At 39.5% G+C, this 23,444-nt stretch overlaps 3 protein-coding genes across 5 annotated transcripts in view; all 3 read left to right on the top strand.

Annotated features, from left to right (window-relative positions):
- Positions 1–16,465, top strand: part of pparaa (peroxisome proliferator-activated receptor alpha a) — a 47,595-nt gene extending 31,130 nt beyond the window's left edge. Inside the window, exons 1-8 of one of the 3 annotated variants that reach the window (XM_032589412.1) lie at positions 2,286–4,866; positions 7,065–7,298; positions 7,885–8,039; positions 11,622–11,760; positions 12,868–13,067; positions 14,188–14,454; positions 14,543–14,786; positions 15,539–15,783. In XM_032589412.1, the coding sequence (XP_032445303.1) occupies positions 7,076–7,298; positions 7,885–8,039; positions 11,622–11,760; positions 12,868–13,067; positions 14,188–14,454; positions 14,543–14,786; positions 15,539–15,783 (1,473 nt within the window). In that variant the 5' untranslated portion in view covers positions 2,286–4,866; positions 7,065–7,075. Of the gene's footprint in view, positions 1–2,285; positions 7,299–7,884; positions 8,040–11,621; positions 11,761–12,867; positions 13,068–14,187; positions 14,455–14,542; positions 14,787–15,538 lie in introns of those variants that run through there. The other 2 variants (XM_032589413.1, XM_032589411.1) reach the window with 2 other exon arrangements.
- An 878-nt stretch (positions 16,466–17,343) lies between these two features.
- cdpf1 (cysteine rich DPF motif domain containing 1) lies at positions 17,344–18,910 on the top strand. The gene is made up of 3 exons (XM_032589419.1): positions 17,344–17,588; positions 17,833–17,944; positions 18,261–18,910. Exons 1-3 carry the CDS (start codon positions 17,476–17,478, stop codon positions 18,387–18,389), a joined length of 354 nt encoding a protein of 117 aa, XP_032445310.1. The 5' UTR covers positions 17,344–17,475; the 3' UTR covers positions 18,390–18,910.
- A 1,530-nt stretch (positions 18,911–20,440) lies between these two features.
- LOC116736718 (cyclin-dependent kinase inhibitor 1B-like) lies at positions 20,441–23,215 on the top strand. Its single transcript, XM_032589418.1, has 3 exons — positions 20,441–21,247; positions 21,574–21,729; positions 21,997–23,215. Exons 1-2 carry the CDS (start codon positions 20,854–20,856, stop codon positions 21,717–21,719), a joined length of 540 nt encoding a protein of 179 aa, XP_032445309.1. The 5' UTR covers positions 20,441–20,853; the 3' UTR covers positions 21,720–21,729; positions 21,997–23,215.
- The last annotated feature ends 229 nt before the right edge of the window (positions 23,216–23,444 follow it).

Raw genomic sequence — 23,444 nt, 5'->3', positions numbered from 1 at the left:
AATCTGAGTTGGTATAAATACTAAGAAGTGAAAGGCCTTTTTCACTGGAAGTGGAAAAGGCCTTTAGCACAGTTTTTTCTGGATTTTTTTTTTTTTTTTTGTAATTGTGTGCCCTCTAGTAGAGTGACAAATCAGAAACAAACTTTGGCCTCATGTTGTTTTTTTTTTTTGCAGAGAAAAAATCCCCGCTACTATGCGAACCCTTTCAACCCACATCATTTTTATGCAGATGTGCAAAATGTTTTTCTTTTTTTTTTGTTTTGTTTTTTAAACTTCTTAATCATTCACATAATAAGTGGACTATAGCTTTTTGGGAGGAAGTATATTTTAAAACAGTAACTCAAAGTTACAGTTTTCAGTAGGATTTTTGCGTTTTACAAGAAAAACTAAAAATGGCATATTTCTAAGATTTTAATTTCTTTTTTTCTTAATTTTCTTTTTCTCCTTCGATCTTTCGGCGTTTTTTATTATCGGATTAAAAACGGTTCCGTGCTTCAGCATCCGAGCTCAGCAGCGAAGCGCTCGGGTCCGCCGTACACCTCACAGGCTCGGACGTTAAGTGGCTCATTCAGGGGATTTGGGTGGCATTTATGGGATAACTGAACCTGCTATAAAACAGCCGCAACCTGGTGCATGCGTGTGCGCGAGAGAGGAGTTAATGCAGTGAGTCACTTTTATAAGTTCGACCTTGCCTCAGTCTCCTGTCGCTCGCCAACTCGAAGAGGGAAACCGCAGCGGAGCCACAGCCTCGGAGCCCTTTCTCACTCAGGAAACTCCCTGAAACCACCACAACCTGTCAGTGTGACCTCTCATGCACATCTACGCCCATCTGCTCCATCAATCTCTGCAATATAGACAAACACGGCCAAACAAACTAGTCACCAACACGATGTTCATTTTTTAAAATAAAATTCATACTCAGATTGTTCACGTGCACGAGCGTGGAAACATCCGAACCCTTGGACTCACCTCGGCGTGTGCAGGCGGCCACGTTGGCGCTCCCGCGTCAGATAGGAAGCGAAAGCCTGGAATCGAGCCGACAGCAGCTCACTCTCTCCTCTCGTTTGTCAGCTTCAGGTTGAGGAAACCAGAGACGAGGTGAGCTGATGGAGCGCTCAGACCTGACACTGTGGAGGGGAAGTGACCCGAAAAACTCCAAGTGACGTGCAGGAAGTAGACAGCTGTGTTAAATCACACTTTTGACTCGGGGAGGAAAAAAAGGGAAAACATCTTCACATTAACCAGTTCAAGCGTGGAACAAACACTGCTGATACAATCAGATTAATGAGGGGGGAAAAAAACACTTGAACAACTTTGGAAATATTATTTTTCTTGTTTATACTGTGTTGATATGGACTCTGGGTTCAAAATATTAGATGGGTAATAATAAATTAAGTGAACTTAAGTGAAAGTAGGAAATTCAATCTAACAATCTGATAACTGTGAGGATTTCAGCGTATTTACTTAAAATATAACAAAAATACATAAGCTTTGGTAGGAATAAAATGAAAACATTACTCCAATTGCTGGGAAAATAATAAAGTTTATTGATTATTAAAGTTATAATGTTTAAATTCTATTTGACAAGGCATCTGTTCTTGTAGCTGGCCTACATTTGGCTACTTAGCAAACATGCTGCAAGTAATTTGAGAACTTTAATTGAGTGATTCTTCTTTATTTTGCACATTATGAATCAGTTGGTTTTTTTACGATTGGGATTGTTGTCTTATGTTCCTTTAAGCACGGGAAAAAAGTGCAGCTGAACAGCAACAACTGTTGCAGCAATTGCTGCTCTAATTGCAGTAACAATTAGAGACAAATCAGCTCTACTCTGTGCCAATCCAGGTAGGAAAGCAATACGAATGAATTTTAGAGGACACCCAAATGCCGGCCCGTGCCTCCCTGTAACTAATGGTTAAAATTAGTAACATTTATCTTGTGTATGTCTGTCAGTTGTTTTAAGTTGATGTTTCCACAGGTTAAACTGCAGAGGATTTACAAGTGGCAGCAGCAAGAGACAAACTGTCCTTTGGGGTGAGGTAGTAGGTTGTATAGTTTTAGGGTCATTCCCAAGCTGTCAGATGACTATACAACTTACTGTCTTTCCTGAAGTGACTGTGATGGCTTCGTTATCGTGACACACCGAGACATCCCGCAGATTTACAGGAATCTCCGATTTTTTAAATGTGATAATCTGTGTGCATCCTGTTGATTTTTTTTTAATTTTTTTAACTCATTAACAAGCAGTTTCAATTTTTTAATCGGAGTCTTCCATTTGCTTACCAAATCTCTTTTTAAATGCATCAATATTTTTGTAATTTTCTTCCCTTTCAGTAGTTTTGCTTCACGTCTTTTGACTCCGAGACTCATGGTGTTCGCACAGGGTGAGGTAGTAGGTTGTGTGGTTTCAGGGTTGTGATTTTGCCCCATCAGGAGCTAACTATACAACCTACTGCCTTCCCTGGAGGGCAGCAATACATCACAGGAGCGCAAACCTCTTTATCATCTTTCTAATGACCCTTAAAACACTTGGCACATGACTGGTATTCGGTTTCAAACTCGTCTCTGAATCGGTAAGTGATGCTGCTTCATCAGGCTTTTTTGCTGAAACATGACTCCTTGTACAGATTGTACAAAAACTGTATTCTGGGTTTATTCATTGATTTGCTATGTTTTTCTTTCTTAATTAAATAAAGATATAACTGCAAAAAACGATTGAAGTCTGGTCTTCTTTCTACATCAAATCTAATTATTGAAATATTTTCTCCTTGAAATCCTGGCATGTAATCCCTTTTAAGTAGCTCATTATATAACAAAATACTCACAGTATCTAAGAGGCTTCTGAAGATTATCTCCTCATCTGTCTTTTTTTTTTTTTTTTTTTTGTATTACCCATCTGTTCAAGCAATTAATTTCCAGGTTTCAAATCAAAGATAAGGATGAAAAGTCAAAACTTTCAAGATGGGATTTTACATATTTTACTAAAAGATCATATCTGGATTTACAGCTTTAAAATAATTCCTCAGACTCGTTCGGCACGCGCTCGTCAGAACCTGAGCAGGGTGTCGAGGTAAAAACAAAGCGCAGGCAGAAACACCCACCTCTTTGTTTAAAACCCACTGAGCGGCCTAGCAGGAGTTTGGAAGTCAACAGGAAAAGATGACAGCCTAAAGGTTTGCAGTTTAAATCCCAGGATGGGATGAGGACACGTTTGAATCGTTGCCATGCATTCTTTCACAGTAGATGGCGCCAGACGCTGTCCGTGTTGGGAGGGCATTTCCACTGATTCCTGCCCATCTGCACTAATGGTTTTTGCTTAATGAATCCAACACTAATGGCATAAGAGTTTGAACTATCAGGAGAATAGTGACAATTACAAATTATAGAAATATTGTTCAAATGGCGAAAATTGCTTTGCAAGTATGGAAAGCAAAAAGTGCCACAATCCAAGATATGTAAATATCATCACCTTCCTAAAATAATCGCTTATGCCATTGTTTGCCAAAAGTGATTTGTTTTCTTTTTCTTTCAGCCAAAATCACTGTTTTCAAAAAAAATGGCATCATTGAATTATAATTTTGAAATTACTTGCTCAAATATGCTACATACATTTTATGTAATCAATAATATTTTTTTTTAAATGTTGCTATTTAATTGAAAGATAATAGTTTCAAAGTGGACCTCCTGTGGAGATGTGACTGTTCTGACTAGCCAGAGGAACAAATTTCATCATCTCATGCTGCACTGCAGAACAAAAGATATGAATAAATATTTGAATAAAATATGCTTCAAATGTAGTCAAAACAATATTTTTTAATTATGTATTTATCCAATTACTTTAAAATGACTTGATCATTTAATGTTTCTATAACCAGTTTTAATAGAATTAACTAAGTTGACACTACTGGACTTTCATAAATGTACAACTTAAATGGTAATACACAGATTTATTAATTTACATTATTTAAATTCTAACATAAACAATAATTTGTTCAACTGTAAAGTTTAGTCCCTCCCTCCATAAATAATTACAATATTTGAGTACTTATGCATACTTTGTCTAATTATTCATTTTCCTCTTGTTTTTTTTTTTTTTAAAGATTATAAATTACTTGGCAATTATTTGGGGTTTTGCCCAAATAAATTATTTATGTATTTAAATTCTGTTAGTTTATAGTTTATTTTATTTCAATTTAATTAAACTGTGGCATTTTTGGTCCTCCATAATTAAGGCAACATGGTAACCATAACCTAATCAGAAATGAGTATGTAGGGTTTAGTGAATTATTATTCAAATGAACTAATTTAAAATGCAATGGATTTACTTGTAATTTTAGTTAATTAAATGAAAGTAATTATGTGTTTGTTAAATGTAGCCACTTTTGTCATTCCGTATTTTCACTGCGTCAATTTCCAGTTTTATTAAAACTACTTATGCATTATATTGAATTGCGGCACTTTGGGCACTCCATAGGTTTTACTGCACTCATTTCCAGTTTTATTAAAACTATTTATGCGTTTCATTGAATTGTGGCAGTGTTGGTTCTCCATAGCCCTGTCTCTGCTACGCTTAATTACGCGAGTAGATCATATTCTATTAAATTTATAACTGCAGACAGGTCCAATCAGCGATGTCTGCTTTTTTTCACGCGCTCGATCTGATTGGTTAGATCTATAGGTGTGTCAAGCGGTTGTTTCCTGGGGAGGAGAATCGCAGCTTTTGACAGCGGAGGGAGGAGGAAGAGGTGACGCGTCAAGGTCCTGACGGATCCGGTCACAGGACCAAAACACCTCCCTCCCTCTCTCATCTGGTCTCCGACAGACTTTCAACATAATCTGGAAATGCTTCGAGTGGCAGCGACTGAGGTAATTTATTAATTTAATCATTAAACTGGTTGTGGTTTTAAGCCTGTTTCTTGTAGATTTTCAACTTTGTTGCTAACTTGCACCAAAACGTTTTGCCTTAAGAGTTTCTGATGTATTTGTAAACACTCCAACTTACTCTTTATTACTCTTAAAATAAGCAAAATATATAAAAGACTGAATTTAGGATAGATCAAGAGCACACAGATTCTGTTCTTGACAGTCTTTGATCTTAAATATAAAATAAGCTGCAGTTCAGCAGTTGTTGATTATCAGTCAGTATCCTTTGTGTCATCTGGTAACGTGCTTTGTTGAGTGTAGCAGGCGTCAGACACCACAGCTTCTGTTTCCACTTCTGTGGCTCTAAAGATAGAGCACACTGGGATTGGTGTTCCTCAGGGGAGGTGAAACACAATGGCTTTCTGAGGTGATGGGGAAACGTTGGGGGCAAGAGCTGGAGTCGTCCAGAGAAAGGGAAGTATAGTCACTCAGCATGGTCGAAACTCAGCCGGTGAATTGTTTAGTAATTTTATGGCGCGGAGAGACATTGAAGATGCTGCAACTTTACTCACCGTTTTTCAGAAACAATGTAGACTTCATCAAGTAGCACGCAGCAAAGCAAAACTGATCAAGTAAGTTGATGTTCAAAGCCCTGCAGAAGTATGAAACAGAGCCTTATCAAAGAATAGTCGACTTGTTTTGCCCATTTGTACTTTTGTAGTTTTTGTCTCTTCCTATTTACATGTAGTGAAGTGTTTTCATGAAGAGATAAGAAATTGAGCAAATCTCATAATTTTGCACCTTAATCCTCTTTTTTTTTATGGTTCAGTTGCCCTTTGATTGAGCCATTATGAAACATGACAAATTACAAACACTGATCAAACTAAAACAAAATGGTGAGTAAATTGACGCATTGTCGGCAACAAAGGTTACCCCGCATTTGTTTTCTTAGACATAGATATTAAACAATCAAAGCTATAAAAGTATGAAATATTGTATTTTTAGTACAAAACATCCTGTTATATTTTGTAAACAGAAATACTGTGTACACAGCTACAAATATCCTAGTGACCCTTAGCTCCTCTCACTGTCCTCTGCAGGGCACTTTATTGTTGGTTAGTACAGGATAGGGTAGCAATACTGTTTGCCATCTTTCAACTAGGGCAAATATTGGTTATTTAAGATCCAAAAATGGTGTTTTCCTCAAATTCAAACCTCCTTTTAAAATGATAAGCTTTGATTATTGACTGTCGCAAGACTAGCTGTGTAAAGGGCGGCCAAACATGCAATAAAGCAAACTTTGTGAACTTGCTTCCAGACATAGCTATTGGGAAATGTCTGCTGACAGTCTGACGCCTCAGTCAGCCAGCGGGCAGATTCTTCACATCAAAGCCTCTTTGCTGACCAACAGCTGTCTCACGGTTTCACCATATGCTCTGTGCTTCATATATTCTACGACGCTCTACATTCACAGACACACTTTCATTCTGACGTTACCCAACTGTAGCGATCTGTCAGGACTTGCCTTCTGAAATGCAGCAAAACAGACTAGATAAACAAGAACAAGCCCGCGTTGATCAATCACGTTGTCAACGTCTCGACACAAGAGTCCAAAGAGGCAGCGTGTTCCAGCGTTAGTTCGTGAAATGTTTGTTCAGATATGTGAACTGAAATTGTTCTGTAGATTTGTTAGCATTTCAGTGCAAATTATATTGCACTGTAAATAAAATAGAGTAAGATGCTACAGGAAGTTAGCATGTTATATAAACAAGAGAAAGGCCAGATCGTTTGAGATCCTGAACAGGATTAGGCAGGTAAAGAACATAAATGAATGGGTACATAATGAGCTGTTGACGCATACGTCAACAAGCCATAACATTTTATTAACTGAAAGCATTGTTATTTAACCCCACGTGGCCAGAAAAATCAGTTAGTGTCTTAACACTCAATTGAGAATTTTCTCTAATTTTCACAGGATCAAAATATCCATACTGTTTATACTTCTGTATGTATATACGTCCCATGTACATGGGTTCACCTAGGTTCTTACATCCATGTTAGTCTTACTAGACCTCCACTACCAACATTTGTTTCAGTTGGGAGGTTAATCCTCCTAAAGTTGTCCAACTGGTGGTTTAAAATGCAGCCATTTTTGATTAAGGGTCTTGTTTAACCTTGCCTTCCCTCCCGTTCTGTTACAGTCTGGAGAGTGATGGGTAATCCCTATAAGTTTGGATCCCCGATCTCCAACATGGCAGCCGAACTCTACAGCCCCCCATCGCCTCTTGGGGAATCCCTGCTGGACAGTCCGCTGTGTGGAGACCTGATAGGGAATCTTCCTGACTTTTCCCAATCAATAGAAGATGACTCACTGGGATTTGATTTCCCAGAATACCAAACCACTGCTTCTGGGCCCAGCAGCTCCATCCCATTGGGTAAGTAATGGCACTGAACCAATGCCCAAAGCTTAAAACTTCAGAAGCTGGAAGTTAATGTTAATTAAGTAATAAGTTAAGTTAATTATAAGAGGTGCCTAGTGGTGACATAATTCTTTTAGAAAAAAGCTACGCTCTGTTTTTTGGTGTACCCACAACTCTTCAAATTGGAATTGAGGCTCCAGGACACATTAGTTTGACTTGACACTTGAAACTCAGATGGAGCACACCAAGACTTTGATATTTTTATGCTAACCTTAAAGTTAACATTGTACAAAGCCAGAGAGATTATTAGGTCAATGGAAAGAAGAGTAAAGTTTAGTTTACTATTGGAAAGACAGCAGATTGTAATGAAGCACTAAAGTTGTGTGTTTATAATTCAAAATCCAAACACCAAATTGTGAGCTTAAGTTAAAATAAATAATAATATAGTAAGCTAATGCTATGGATGCTTCTTTAATTTTCATGAGAAAGGTGTATGTTAATTTCTTGAAAGGTACAATTTCAATTATATTCTCGTTAAAAACTCTTTTTAAGGCCTATATTCTCTACTTAGTCCATTTCTTTTGTCTTCTGTCTTCTGCAGATACTCTGACTCCGGCCTCCAGTCCTTTGCCTGGGGAGTGCGGCGCATTGCTTGGTCCAGACGAGGGTAGCGGCCCCCTTAACCTTGAGTGCAGGGTGTGCACAGACAAAGCTTCAGGCTTTCACTATGGAGTGCATGCGTGTGAGGGCTGCAAGGTAAGAAGAACGGGAACTTTACAGCCACATAGTGCCACCAGTTTCAGTGAACTGCATTGGGTCGGGAGGGGGAAACGTGCAAACAAGACCGGCCGACTGCATGCATCATCCAAACGCATGCCAGTCCCGTCCTGCAGAGGTGTCTGACCTCCAGGCCGAGTGGAAAGTTTCCGAGGCGTGCAGGCAGCCGGGTCATGTGAGTTGGGTGACGTGGCGCCCTTGGTTCAATTGTCACCTCTCTCACACACATGGAGAGCAGTCTTCAGCGTTGACAGTTTAGCTCAGCCAAGATGCCTAAGTGTGATCATTTAATAAGCTTCGACACAGGGACCGTTGTGTGTGTGGCAGACCTGGAGCTGCAGTCATTAGATCCCTGTGCGAGTATGTTGAAACCGACGCGGATAAACACCGCAGTGTTTGTCTGGTCGTGTGACTTTGTCGTGGAATGAAACCCAGAGGGGGAAAAAAAACGTCTGTTTGTTGTTTTTGATCTAAATCTTCTTGTGCTGTTCTTTCATGTCCTTTTAAACTTTTATCTTGAGGGTTTCAACAAGACAAAAGGAACACAGTTGGTAAAATAAGTTTTTCTGTGGGTTGTAATTTAATGTTAAAGTTATATGAAACCAACTTGAAACAAGAGAGACAGACAGAAAGAAAAATACAATGGTTAAGATATTTTGAAATAATTTATTCTTCTATTAGAGAGGCAAAATTATTCATTTTGATTTGATCTCATTTATACAGTGGGAAAAACACATGAAACTATAACACTTTTTTCATTTTGTTTTATGCTATTTTATAAAATCACCAAAGCAAAACTTTACATCTCTACAAAATAAGAGCATCTATATGACCTTTTTAGATTTGACTTTACTTTTTGCTTTTTTTTGCTTTTTTTTACCCCTCCACGGGGTCTTTTGTGGGCTCTAGTGTCCCTTATATGATAGTAGGCTGACAGGAAACAGGGAAGGAGAGGGGAAGACATGCGGCAAATGTCATTGGGTCAGGGAGTCGAACCCGCGACGGCCGCGTCGAGGACTCAAGGCCTCCAAATACTGGTCGCGCTAACCACTACGCCACAACGGCACGCCCCTACTTTTTGCTTTTTGTAATGGTGTTTCTGTTTCCCTCGGGTTTAAATATGACATGACACAAGCGTCCATTTCTGCTAACCGCTCTTCACAATGGGAAAGAACCAAAGGGTTCTGTTTGGGCCTGTCACAATAACAAGTACTGCTGGACGATAAATTCTCTCAGTAATTATTGCGATAAACCATAATGTTGTTTTGACACGATGATCAAGTAATATGTTGATAACAGCAAAAACAATGAAGACTGTTAAACTTTAATTTTAGAAGAACACACAACACCGGAACTGGACGATATTTTAAATATCCAAACTAAAACACAACAACTAAAAAGGAAATAAGTACCACACACAACCGAAACCAAAAATAAAATAGATTATAAAGTCTCTAAACAAATTTGCCCTACATCAGAATGGACACTATCAAGCTCATTTTAATTTATAATGCGATTAATTGATTAATTTCTTAGTTTATAGAGGTTCTGTGATGCTGTGGGCTCTCCCAGAAGCCCTGCAAAGCTTTTTACAACTCATGGCATCACAAACTCTTAAATACCTGAAGATTTTAAATAAAATCTTATAAAAAGACGTAATACTAGTGGATCCTAGTGATTTAGTAGTTGCCTAATTTGGAGGTCCCTTTAAAAGGGAGTCTTATGACTCACCTCTTAGGATCTCCTCCTGCGGCACTCATCTTGTCGCCAGAGCAGCTGCTTGTTTCAGCACGTAATCCACTGTGTCATAGTGCCTCTGCTCCGAATTTGGCGCCTGGTGACGTGGAGCCTGAACCTGCTGGAGGTGAACTCTAGTGGCACTTTGCTCCCACATTTCTCTGGCCGGTGTTGTGCCATCATGGAAAAATCCCGGCACGCTAGCTCTGAATGCTCTTTCTATTGTTTTACTTGTCAGAGTTCAACCCCACCCAGGGAAAGCAGGGTTCTCTGCTCTAATATTGTGGATGTATGTGGTTTGTACTTACACTAATTTGAGGTATTGAGACATCTTGTCCAAGGTAAGGCTCGTTGGATTTGGAAATTGAAACATTAATGTTAATCTTTTTACTTTCTTAAAGAAAAATTTACTCTCGAGGAACACTGAGTGTTTTTTTTTTTTTTTTTTACTCTACATGTAAAATTTCTGTATTTGCCTCTGGTCTCCTCTGTTCCCCCAGTCACAGACATGTATATTTGCACAACCACACATTTATCCTCCCCTTCCCCAACTCTGTTGTCATGTACTCCTTCTCTAATGACTATCATATGGTGAACTTTATCCCCCCCCCTTCTCTCCCCTTTAACGACATTCACGAAGATTTGGCCCACAAAACCAGCTGGTTGTGGTTAAAAATGACACAAAAACGTTGATATGTGACACATAATAACCTTTAATAGCGACGTGCCAAAAGTGCTCCTCAGCATAAACGCAGCCAAAATGCTGCGCAGGATGATGGCTGGTGTATTTTTATGGCCGTGTGGCTCCAGATATATTGCCAGAAAATTCATTTTCCCTACTTGACAGTGAGGGCTGCAGAGTGTCCTGACTGATGTTTCATTGATGTGTGCGGGTGAGAGTAAATCAGAGGATCATATGCTTTGGCATATGTGTGACATCTGTTTGCTTGTGTTGGCTCGGGGCCTTGAGTGAGTGTTGGAGGGTTGTATCCTGTCTCGCCCAATCAGGGAGCTTTCTCGGAAAGATTGGTGTTTACGGCTTTTTACGGTTTTGATTTCCATCCCTGCGATAATAGCAATAAAGAAACAAAAGAGGGTAAAAATGACAGAATAAGTAGATGCTGCAGGTATTTTGTAGGAATTTGCTAGAGAGTGATTACCGTACTCAACTATTAAGGGAATTATCTAATTGAAAAACATATATTATTTTGCTCTCAAATCTTAAAAGGGATAAAAATGTTAATAAATGTATGAATGATACATGGTCTGCAAAATGTTTCTGTGGAAATGAAGACGTTCATGCATCCTTGAACTTTTTGGTTCAGTGAAACATGGTGGTGGCAGCATCTTGCTGTGGGGATTATTTTTTGGATTTACTTATATTTTCCTCTAACTTAATAATTATGTGTTGCTGTGTTTCCCGGCATGATGCAGGCATTTAAGTCATTCAATTTTAGAAATTCAAATAAATCCAACATGTTTTATGACACATAATAAATGACAAAACCAGAGTATTAACTTTTTTCATCCGACCTTTACGACTCCACTGCTTTATTTGGAAACAAATGGAACAGACAAATCTTACTTAACACTCTTAAGCTGAAGAGGTTCCTTTGTTGATGCTTTAAACAGCCGAACCTGAGAAAGAAAATTCACCATACAAAGGTGGTGAAGCTCAAAATTAGAATAAAAATTACCTAATTTGTTTTTTTTTCTATGCAGAAGCTGGAAGAGCTACATTAAGTATTAATGTGCATAAGCTTTTTTTTTTTTTTTTTTAGATAAAAATATGGCTAATCAGCATTTTTTGTGTGTCTCAATCAGGGTTTCTTTCGGAGGACCATCAGACTGAAGCTGGAATACGATAAGTGTGAACGCAGCTGTAAGATCCTGAAGAAGAATCGAAACAAATGCCAGTACTGCAGGTTCCAAAAGTGTGTGTCTGTGGGGATGTCCCACAACGGTAAAGTCTGTTTTAAATCCATTTACTTGTAGATAGCCTGACTAATGACTACATAATGCTAATAAATGATGTGGGTTTTCCTATGTTTACGTTTCAGCAAATGTAAAAACAACAATAGATTATTGTTAAAGACAAAAACACTTTGTTAATTAGTTTACTGTTATGGAAATAACTGATGTGTTTAAAAAAATTTTATAAGAAGAGTTGCATCATGATTTTAATAACCTGAAGAACTTTGCAAAATTCTGATTACAGGTTAACAAAAATTTTTTTAAAAATGGTAAAACTAATAAAGCAAACTAAAAAGGATAATTAAATATGGGCATCGGTGCTAAAAAAAAACAAAACCTTGATGTACCCAAAGTGTGATTGGAAACAAACGCTTGGCGATACGCTTGACACTAACAAAGTGTTGGTTTGGGAGCTGCTGTGTTTTTTTTCTGTTTTGTTCTCTATTTTCCTTTGTCTAAGCTGCATGTACTGGGTCGCTCCATGCTGTGTTGCGTCAACATGGATCAGGAAGGAAAGGTGTTGTAGACACATAGGTGCAGTTTTAATTCAATTTTGCAAACAGTTTGATGTTATTTTGTGTAATAGCTGCACGAAAGTCTGTGTAGCCGTCTGAGAGCTGAAAGAACTTCCAGGTTTCGTCAGAGCCGTGCATTTCCCATCACTGCAGACTATGAACAAAAAAGAAAACTCAGATGTAATAGCTGTAAGATTTATGAAAGCAGCCATGTAGGATGACAGTGGAGATCTTTTTCAGTCAGAATCTGCCTGTGCTCTTCACAGCGGTGGGACATGTCCCTCTGTGACTTAGCTCGGGTTTTTACATCCTTTACACCGCCGGTTATTTATAGAACCACGTCCTGTTGCAGCTGGTTCAGTACGGGTCTACATCTGGTCCGTCACTTGCTGTGACTGCAGGGAGGTCAGCGGGTTTGTTACACGGACCCCTTAAAACAGGTTGAAACACGAGAGGCGCCGTATGGTGCACCGAAGAAAAGAAACGCGGAGCAGAATTGTTTAAACTCACTCGTATTTGCTAAAATCTGATCCGGTTTCTGTGCATGTTATGAAACTAATAGGACTTCTTCTGTCCTCTAGCCATCCGGTTTGGTCGCATGCCCCAAGCAGAGAAGCTGAAGCTCAAGGAGGAAAGCAAGGTTGTCGAAACAGAAGAAGAAGACCCGGTCAAGGCCGACCACAAGATCCTGGTCAGACAGATCCACGAAGCCTACATCAAGAACTTCAACATGAACAAGGCAAAAGCGCGGCTAATACTAACCGGAAAAACCAGCCAGCCGGTAAACGAAGAAGAAAATTTAACACTTTTTATTGCAAATGAAAGATACAATTTGGGATTTCTGATAAAGGTTTTAAGTATTCTCGTGCCACGTGTAGTAAATAAGTCTTTGATGTCTTCATTTAGTGTCTGTAAAAATGATTTTGAGCTTTAAAGCTAACAGCTAATCTGAGAGGGACCAATACAAGAGTGGATGATCTAGAAATAATCTCCACTGTCAAAAAACATCCCACCGGTTTCTAGTAACACCATTTTAAGAACCTCTAAGCCTACATCAGGTTGGGGTTGGATGGTTATTTGCAGAGAAACCCATGACTGTTCGCACAGGAAATGGATGAAACACGTGGCTTTCCCAGTCAGCGTTAGTATAAAAGTAAGAACGTTTAAAAATCTCTGAAATACTGGATGGACTATTTCTGCATTTTAAAGTTCTTTACGTCTACATCTGAGTAACTGACTGACGAAACCATATAAGTTTCCTCTTTTCAGCTTGTCTCACTCATAAAGCTCATCGGTGACGCGCTGCCTCCCACATACATTCCTTGTGCAAACACTGCAAAAACACAAAATCTTACTAAGCATTTTTGGTCTAGTTTCTTGTGCAAATATTTCAGTACACTTGAAATAAAACTAGATTAACTTACATGTAACCTTTCAGAACGCCATAGGAGCTTGTTTTAGGTCACTAGTTCCTTAATATTGATGAAAAATAACTGGTTATAAGACATTTTCCTCATAAGTTATATGGGAAGAATGTGTTGTTCCACTGGCATATTATTTCACTTATAATGTTCTTTTAATCAATATTAAGGAATTATTTATTTAAAACAAGCTCCTAGAAGTTCCTGTAAAGTTACTTGTAAGTTAGTTTTGTCTTATTTCAAGTGTACTAAGAATGTTACACTACAAACTAGACCAAAACTACTTGGTAGGATTTCGTGTTTTTGCAGTTTATAATAATTGAATTAAAATAACCAATAACTTGGACCAAGAAATCTAGCTTCATACTAAAATTAAGAGAGTTAGCTACTGCAAGCAAAAATACGAACTTCCTAGAACCCTGAATTATCCCCTTTAGCCCTGTACTATGCACAACTTACAAACATTGTCTTCATCGACAGCCTTTTATCATCCACGACATGGAGACGTTTCAGCTTGCCGAGAAGACGTTAGCGGCCCACGTGGTAAGGACTGAGTCTGCGGATCCTGACCTTCATCTTCAAACTGGGCAGATAATCCCGGCGCTGGTTTGTGAGGAGCTCCAGCAACGGGAGGCTGAGGCCAGGCTCTTCTACTGCTGCCAGAGTACCTCAGTGGAGACGGTCACAGAGCTAACAGAGTTCGCTAAAGCGGTGCCCGGCTTTCAGAGCTTGGATTTGAATGATCAGGTTGATAAAAGAATCATCTACTTGTGATTTATTCTGCAGCTAGCCCACGTCTAGGCAGATTTTATACCTTTTCTTTTTACATCTGAAGGTGACTCTCTTGAAATATGCGGTTTATGAAGCCCTTTTCACCCTTCTGGCCTCATGTATGAACAAAGATGGCCTCCTTGTGGCACGTGGCGGAGGCTTCATCACCCGGGAATTCCTCAAAGGTCTCCGGCGGCCTTTCAGCGACATGATGGAGCCCAAATTCCAGTTTGCCACTCGTTTCAACTCTCTGGATCTGGATGACAGTGACCTGGCCCTCTTTGTGGCAGCTATCATCTGCTGTGGAGGTAACCTTGCTCCATTTTCTTGGAGCATATCCATTTTTTTCCCAAGCAAAGTAAGATTGCTACTCTATGGGTAGGCATTCTTAAAGGTACACGGTCCAAATTAACAATAATTTGGGTTATTAAGCCTGAAATGAGAACAAATCTGCAATCTTTTTTTTCAAAATCATATTTTCACCACGTTATTCATTCGTAAGCTAAATATTTAGCTCCAAACTAAATATTTAGCTCTGAGCTAGCTAAATATTTGCAAGCTAAATATTCAGCTTGAAACTAAATACTTAGTTAGCAAGCTAAATATTTCACTCAGTGCTATATGTGGAGTGAAATATTTAGCTTCTAGCTAAATATATACATTACCAACATAGCTAGCAGCTCCGAACTAAACTTTTAGCTCTGAGCTAGCTAAATATTTAGCTCCAAACTAAATGCTTAGCCATTAGCTCCTAAGTATTTAGATACAAGCAAAATATTAGCTCCCAATTAAAACTAAATATGATTTATCATATTACCTAAATATCTAGTTTGCTAACTAAATATTTATGTTAAAGATAAATATTTAATTTTCTGTTCAAATATTTAATTTGAAACTGTGACGTTTAAGTGAATGAAAAACATGGTAAAAATATATATATATGACTTTGAAAAATTAACGTCCATGTTTTTCCTCTAATGACCCAAATTATTGGTGTTATTTTTTTTACTGTAACTTTGCAAACGGCACTCGGTATTACTTAACCATTCTTCCTTCTCAGACCGTCCAGGACTGGTGGATGTACCGCTGGTGGAGCAGCTGCAGGAAAGCATCATCCAGGCCCTACGGCTCCACCTGCTGGCCAATCATCCAGGTGACGCTTTCCTCTTCCCCAGACTGCTGCAGAAGCTGGCTGACCTCCGGGAACTGGTGACAGAGCACGCACAGCTGGTTCAGGACATCAAGACAACAGAGGACACTTCACTGCACCCGCTCCTGCAAGAAATCTACAGAGACATGTATTGACAGAATGAGCGGGAGTTCATATTATTGTTAATAAATTGAAAGTGCAGTTAAATTATCCACACATTCTTCAAGCAATACATGCACTGACTAAAGCCTCACAGTATGAAACACAGATGTCCTTAGGTGGGGTTAGAATAGGCCTATTTATTGTGTGTATTTATTCAAACCTGCCTAATCTGGCCTTTTCTATGTTAAAGAAATACCTGAATCTGTTCTGTAAATATGTGCTGCTTCAGCAGATGTTCTACACATGACAATGTCTAATGTTACGCATTTATATGAATCTTTCAAAGTGCTGCTTGAAAACTCAGACCTCAGCTTAGGTTGCCTATAAGCTTTTCTGGCTGTTTTAATCTGCGGAGTAAAGCATGTCTTTGTGCGAGTCCTGTGAATTCGCTGGCCAGTATTAAATATTTGCACTAAAAACACACTCATCTGTTAAACTGGTCCATGCAGTATTTTGTAAATATATCAGGAATCCAATGACGACAGAGGAGGACAGTAAGGCGTCTGCCAAATAACGAAGATCAATGCCTTATTTTCTCACTTTGAATTACTTTGAATTAATCTTGTATGCAGCAGTTAAGTTTTATATTCTATTTTTTAAACCATGTACAGTACATGTAATTGTTTCTGTAAAGTAATGATTCTTTAGATGTATTATATAAATTAATATATAGAATGTTGGGCTGTTTTTTTTTTTGTTTGTGTTTTTTGGCAATGCTGTGATTTACATTTAGATACATGCCAATGAAGATGTAAATTATTTATATTTTTAACCACAGTCCCAATTGTGGCAATGATACAGATTTTTTTATTTCCATTCTGGTTTGTCTGCAAATGAAATAATATTCAAAAAGCAGGATTTTTCAGGCTTTCTTTTCCTTTGCCATTACACCAATCACACTTTCAAGGGGATCTCTTATGTAAATAATACCCAAACAAATAATTTCATCCAGACATATCAAATACTCTCTGTTTGTAATATATATATATAAACATTCTACACATCTCCATATTGTCAGATATGAACCATCTAGACTCATCGGAGACCTGTATAACCTGCATTTTCAGCCTTTTACTTGGTTTAAATCATGTCTCACATATGATAGTTTTTCCATTCGTGTTAGGGATTATTCCTGCTCTGTAGTTCCTCACCATTTTGGGGCTCCCAGGGGTCCATTTTGAATCCACTGCTGTTTATCTTGCACATGTTGCCCTTTGGACTAATTTTTAGGGAACACAATGTTTCTTTTTACTGCAATGCTGTTAGTTTTCTACTCTGTGTGCGTTTTCTTATTTTGTTTGGCTTAACTGTGAAGTACTTCCATCAGTTTTTGCTGCTAATGAAATAAATTATACCACGACATAACACAAATGTTTTTTGGGAACTTTCAATACTGCTAATATGAATAAAAGGTTTGACGTGTAATATAAATGTATAAAAATGAGATTTAGTAAATAAAGTTTCATGTAGTTCACGTTTTCTTTGATAGCTAGGTATATAAAAGACTCAACTAATATATTATCAAAATTCAAATAAATCACAAAAACCACTAATAATCACGTTTTTGTTTATAAGAATACGGACTTTACCCCACGGTGTTTTATCACCCCCAGTCCAGTTGGTGGCGCTACCTGCTCACACAACAGGATGGGTTTCCACTGAAACCAACTTTCTACTTTTAAACAATGGAGCAAACTGCGACTGAAACCCCTCGAAACGTATTCAGTTGCCAGTTATGCGGTTTGAGCACCTCATTTACGTACTACGGCCAGAAACCACCCAACACCAGAGCCATTGTGTAAGTTGAAATTACGTTAAACACTCATTTGCGAAGCGGTATGGTGCTAGCTCGTGCTAAAGCTAGCAACGCTTCAGCTTCATCTTCTGTGTGGTGTTTGTGTGCAGAAAGTAACTCCTTCAGTTTCTGTGTTGCATTCAGGGCACCGTATGATCTTAATTGTATATTTTATCATAGTAGTGCTTTTAAGAATATATAAGTTAAGTGTAATTGTAGCCTGAGTGCTGTCTCTAACTTTTATCAGGTTGCTTGAGGAATGTTTTGTGGCTAAGGATCCATTCAGTCCGGATAAGGAGAAGTTTCTGGTGTTGGGATCTGCATGCAGCCTATGCAACACGTGTGTCTGTGTTGGACCGGTAAGACACACGAACACCTGTCTGATAGAATATAAATAAAATAATCTATTGATTAGAAAAAGACGTACTTGTGTCCCAGGTTACATTTACTTTCCTTTAATTACATTCCTTATTTACTTACTTATTATTATGTATTCCTAAATAGAGAGGTATGGGTGCTTTCGTTTAAGCATCAGGAAACTGCACATGTTTTTGCTTGTTATTAACACCTGGATACACAAGTGGTTTAATAAAAAGTTATTTTGTAAATGTACATCATGTAAGCACCATCCGTCGACCTATGAAAGGGACGTCCTGTGCTTTTTCTTTTGTGCAGGACTGCAGCCTGTTCTACACCAAGAGGTTCTGCATGCAGTGCGTGAATAAGCACCTGGACCAGTTCCCCCATCAGATTCGGGCCGAGCTGGCAAAGAAGAAGCAGAGTTCAAAGTCCGGCGTCTCATGACACACGAGGTCCTCCAACACGCTCACCAGACTGCAACAGAAGTTGTACTTTTTGTGGAACAAAACGTTCAGCACTAGACGTACCGGTGGGGATTGTGTGAAAGCCGTATCAAGTCACAGAAAATGTAACTGGTCCTGCTTTTAATTTGAAATTCAAAAGCATCCTTTATGTTAAAGGACACTAGCTGTCACTGCCTACTGGTTAAAAAAAATATATATAAATGTTTCACATAATTCATACCCATTCAACATTTTTATCTATGTCAAACCAAAAACATGAGTTTAGATTTTGTTTAATGGAGAATAATTTTCAAGCAGAACAAAAACAAACAAACAAACAAGGGTTTCGATTGAAAAATGTGGAATTTGTTTGTTTTCAGCCCACTTTACTCCTAACTGGTAAGTCCACCATATTTCACCATAAGAACCATTCTTATGGTGAAATATGGTGGTGGCAGCATCGTGATGTTGGAGAAGCTGGGGGTCTTTAAATAATAAATAAAATCCAGATCAAGCAGTCAATTTCATAAGTCATCTTTTCATTAAACCTACTGCACTTGTGTGTAACTTTTAAATAAATGTTAAACAACACAAAGTTCCTCAGTTGGACTGAAAAGAAGCTTTAGGGATTCATCCCTTGGTGTCCATCCTGTTCCTTTTTGTCCCCGGAGAGGAATATTTTCCGTCGGTTCTGCGTTTTTGGGCCGTAACCGATCGTCCTCCCGCCTCGTCGCTTATCCCCCCCCACCCCCCCTTCCCCGCCCCTCATCCAGCCGAAGCCGATCAAAGGTCCGTTTCCAGCCCGGGTCTGGCTCTAGCGTGGGGCCGCGCGCACGTTTACAGCAGCACAAGCACATTATGGATTAAGTGTGATCCTAACCCGATAACATCTATATAACAGATGGCCCCTGCTGCCTTTATCACGAGATGTTTTCAGACTCTGTGAGGGTTAATTGAAACAGCATGGCCTTGAAGGCAGGCCTCTCCCTCTCTCTCCTCTCTCTCTCTTTCTCTCTCTCTCTTTTTTTTTTCCCCCCCTTTACTGGCAAAGAGCTGCAGAGGAATCCAGATGATAATCACCGGGGAGTGGATGTTGGGACATTGTAAAACTTACGCGAGACAAATTTTTTTTGCTGATTTTATTCACTTGTTACAAAAGTGATGCAAACAAATCCCCGACGAGGAGGAGTCTGCTATAAATTTAACTCCACCTCGCCTCCCCTCTGCCCCCCCCACACACACACCTCCTTCCCTTCTCCCGTCTTCTCCTTTTGGTGTTTAAATTTTAAACCCACATCAGCAATTACACCCGGTGAAGCACACAAACCACACCAGTGCCAAAGTCTCACAGCGATAGGCACCGAGCCAACAGTGACATCAGGGCTCCACAGCTGATGTCATTGGTGGCAGAGGTGAAGAGTTTTTTTTTTTTTCTTCCTTTTTTTTCTCCCCCCCCCCTCTGTTCCTTCTCGTGGAAGAGCTTCACCAGAGTTGACCCTAAAAGCCCCAGCCTTAAGAGAGTTACCACTGTTTGAATCAAGGCTGGTGTTTATGTGACACCAGATCAGATGGAGCAGTGATTGATTCATGTGATAGTGCGTCCTGCCCCGGAGCGACACTTCATTACACTACCACTACTACTACTACTACTACTGCAGGAGGCATCACGCGTTTACTGCCTGTTTCATCCTGCAGGAGTATGAAGATATGCGCGCGTGTCGATTAGAAGGTGTTGATGGAAACGCAAAGCCTCGCAGAAGTGCTCAAACGTAGTGATCTGTGTCATCTTTTGACCACAAACTCCAATCTGTTTGGATTTGATGGGATTCACCAACATTGACCCCTAACAGGTAAGGGTGTCAAAGTCCAGGCAAAACCAGAATTGAGGATCTCTGCCCCTCCTCTCAAAAATACGCAGCTAAATGTGGGGTGCTTGCACGCCACACTGTTCAGATTTCCACCTTTTTTTTTTTGAAAACAAATGCTCCCTCCGCTCCAAACTTCTGCACCACTTCTCTGCTCTGCAGTTGTTCCCACTGCCGCGGGTGGGCGGTGCTCCAGCCTGACGAATCGCTTCTCTGTTTAAATAGTCAAGTTTCCCCCTTCGCTCACATCTCTCTTTAACGCCATGTTGGCTGTTATGGCTCGACTTGTTTTCATCAGACTTTTTACTACGAACCTGACAGGAGTGGTTGCGTGAAGAAGAAGAAAAAAAAAAGAAGAAAAAGCACCCCCCCCCCCCCTTTCTGGAGACCATTCCGGGGTTTTTTTTATTTTTTATTAAGGCGTAATTTGGATGATAGGCGCGGAGGATGTATGCGTCGTTCGTGTGACATTGTATTTGGAGGGAATACTACTTTGGAATAGCAGTTTTTAAAGGGACCGACACCTTGTTTTTTTTTTCCCCCTTTCCTTTTGCTGCGGGGGTTTGTTTGTTTTTTTCCGTTTTACTTCTCTCTCGTCATATGTGCAACAACATGTCAGACGTTCGCCTCTCTAACGCGAGCCCCACGGTGGAGCGGGTGGACGCGCGGCCGCCGGACAACGCCAGGTCGGTCCGCAGGGTGCTGTTCGGCACACCTGACCCGGAGGAGACGCGGAAGCAAGCGGAGGCTCTGCAGCGGCAGTCCGTGGAGGCTTTTAGGGACACGTACAACTTCGACCCGGTGGAGGACAGGCCGCTCTCTCCGGGGCTCTACGATTGGCAGGAGGACGAAGACGCGCCGGAGTTTTACCGCAGGCCGCCGCGGGGGAGCCAGCCGCCCCGGGGCGAGGCAGGCGAAGGCAGCCCGGAGACGAGGAGGGAGAGGCGGTCGGCTCACACTAACGGTTCGCGGAAACGATCTTCAGAATCTGCAGGTGAGAAAACTTGCTTCTTTTACTACAACTGTCATGCATTTAAAATTAACTTTAAAAAACAAACCAAAACAGATAAAACGGGAAGAAAATAGAATAATTTAATCGGCGGTTTGCACTATGTTTGCTTTTCTACTTTTATTGCCAATACGATTACATTTTTACGTAAGTTCGTGTTTATTTATTTATTTTCTTCCGAGGGACTTTTTCTTTTTTCTCGATCTGAAGAAAAGTGGAGGCGTTTCCTTGGTGCAAACTTTTTCAGTATTATTATTACAATTTATTTATTTTTTGCACGTAATGCATTCGTCAAAAATTTGGTTTTGCAGGTCATTGCTCTGACGATTGCACGAGTAACGGCAAAAAGTCGCGTTCCGACAAAGACGACGATGAAGAGCAGGCGCTCGGTGCAGGAAGCCAGGCAGAGCAGCAGCAGCAGCAGCAGCAGCAGGAGGAGGAGGAGGTCCCATGCTGAACGGTGCCAGGTTAGAAACCATTTTCTCTTCACTGCGCTTTGAATGGCCGCTGCACTCTTCTCTATTCCGCGTGCTAAAGTAGTAAATATGCATGCAACAACCGCTGCAAACATCTGCACCCGCTCTCATGCCTTGAGCTTTTCTCTCCCCCCCCCCCCCCCCCCCCCCCCCCCCCTTCACTTCCCCGTGCTTTCTCGCTGTGTGTTGTGCGTGAATGCACGAGTAGTATCACGCATAAGTGAATCACCGGTCCCCCGTTTCCTCTGCGTCCCACAGAGCGCTGAGACCTGCCGCTGGAGGCTTCCTCACCATCTGACAGAAGACGTGGAGAAAAACAAAGCAGCTTTATCGGAAAGAAGGGAGGAGGATCAGAAGGCTGCACAAGCACTGAATATGTACACTATTGACTTTTGGCACTCATATTTTTTCTATTATAAAATTGCCTCAAAAGCAGCAGACAATGTAGCAGTGTGCAAATTGAATTTTGCTCATACTTTTTATATATGTATATCTAAAAATATATAAATATATATATATATATATATCTACTACCTATGTTTCAGATGTAGCAAATAATTGGTTTTCATACCTTTTTTTGTGTAAATGTGTGTATGTGTGAGTTTGACTCAGGGAGTTGCAGTGCAATTCCCATCAGAGAAATTTGAAAGTTATTTAGTATAAAACAAAAAAAATGCTAATTTGTGTCATTATTCAGGTATTTCATGTAAGTTTTTATTATTATTAATATTATTCGAGAGAAAGAGAGAGAGAGATAAAAAAAATGCAGATTTCAAACATCAGGGTCACATGGAAGCAAAAATGTTCACTTTTTCTACAGTGTAGATGTTGAAGGCCCCACCTGGTCCGCACTGTGTAAGACGAGGATCCATGAAACTGGGAACAGCCATGATAGATACAGTTTACAGTCTTCTTATCTTCCCTGTTTTTATTTTATTTCATTTTATTTTCCAAATGGGATCAGGTTTGGGAGGGAGGGGAGTTAAAATTCTTAAAACTGCTGAGTAATATCCACCGTTTTTTTTTGTTTTTTTTTAAAGAAATGTTTTCAAATAATCTTAAAACATTTTATTTTGTAAAATTCGGTGACTTTCTATTTCAATGACGTTCTTGCTCCCCCCTCCGTAGGTAGGTGTGGTCCAGGGTAACATAGACGGAAAAATATGTTAGAACCACTGGGCTTTCTTCTTTATGCAAATATGTGAATCAAAGAATGGTGTTTGTGGCGTGACATTCATGTGGAACATGTAATTAATTGCACTATTCATTCTCATTTAAGTGAGGGCAGAAATACAAAGTGACACCCCCTCACTTTGTGTAAAACTTAGAAGTGTTTTTTTTTTTTTTTTTTTGAAAAACACTGTAAGGCTATACTAACTTATTTATGTCTCTTTTTGTGGGTTAATGTTTAGCTTTCCAAAGCAACATTTTGTGCATTCTTGTAAATATATATTTTCATCATTTTTTTTTTTTTTTTTTTTTAAGATGAATAAATAAAATTGCTAAACTGAGCCAAATAATTGCTATTGTATATTTTTACTTTATTGGAAGCACCATTCAGTGTGAACAAAACGTAAGATTGAACCGCTGCATTAGTTGAGAGATGTGACTTTTGTCTTGACCAGACAGATGTTACTATTTGACAACTCTTCCATAAGGTTCAAATAAAGTTCAGAGATTAATAGATAAAAATCTCTTTGGACCAA

Source organism: Xiphophorus hellerii, chromosome 17, assembly GCF_003331165.1.
Source record: "Xiphophorus hellerii strain 12219 chromosome 17, Xiphophorus_hellerii-4.1, whole genome shotgun sequence".
NCBI lineage: Eukaryota > Metazoa > Chordata > Actinopteri > Cyprinodontiformes > Poeciliidae > Xiphophorus > Xiphophorus hellerii.
The sequence above is the reverse complement of the archived record's forward strand: the minus strand, read 5'-3'. Positions and strand labels throughout refer to the sequence as shown.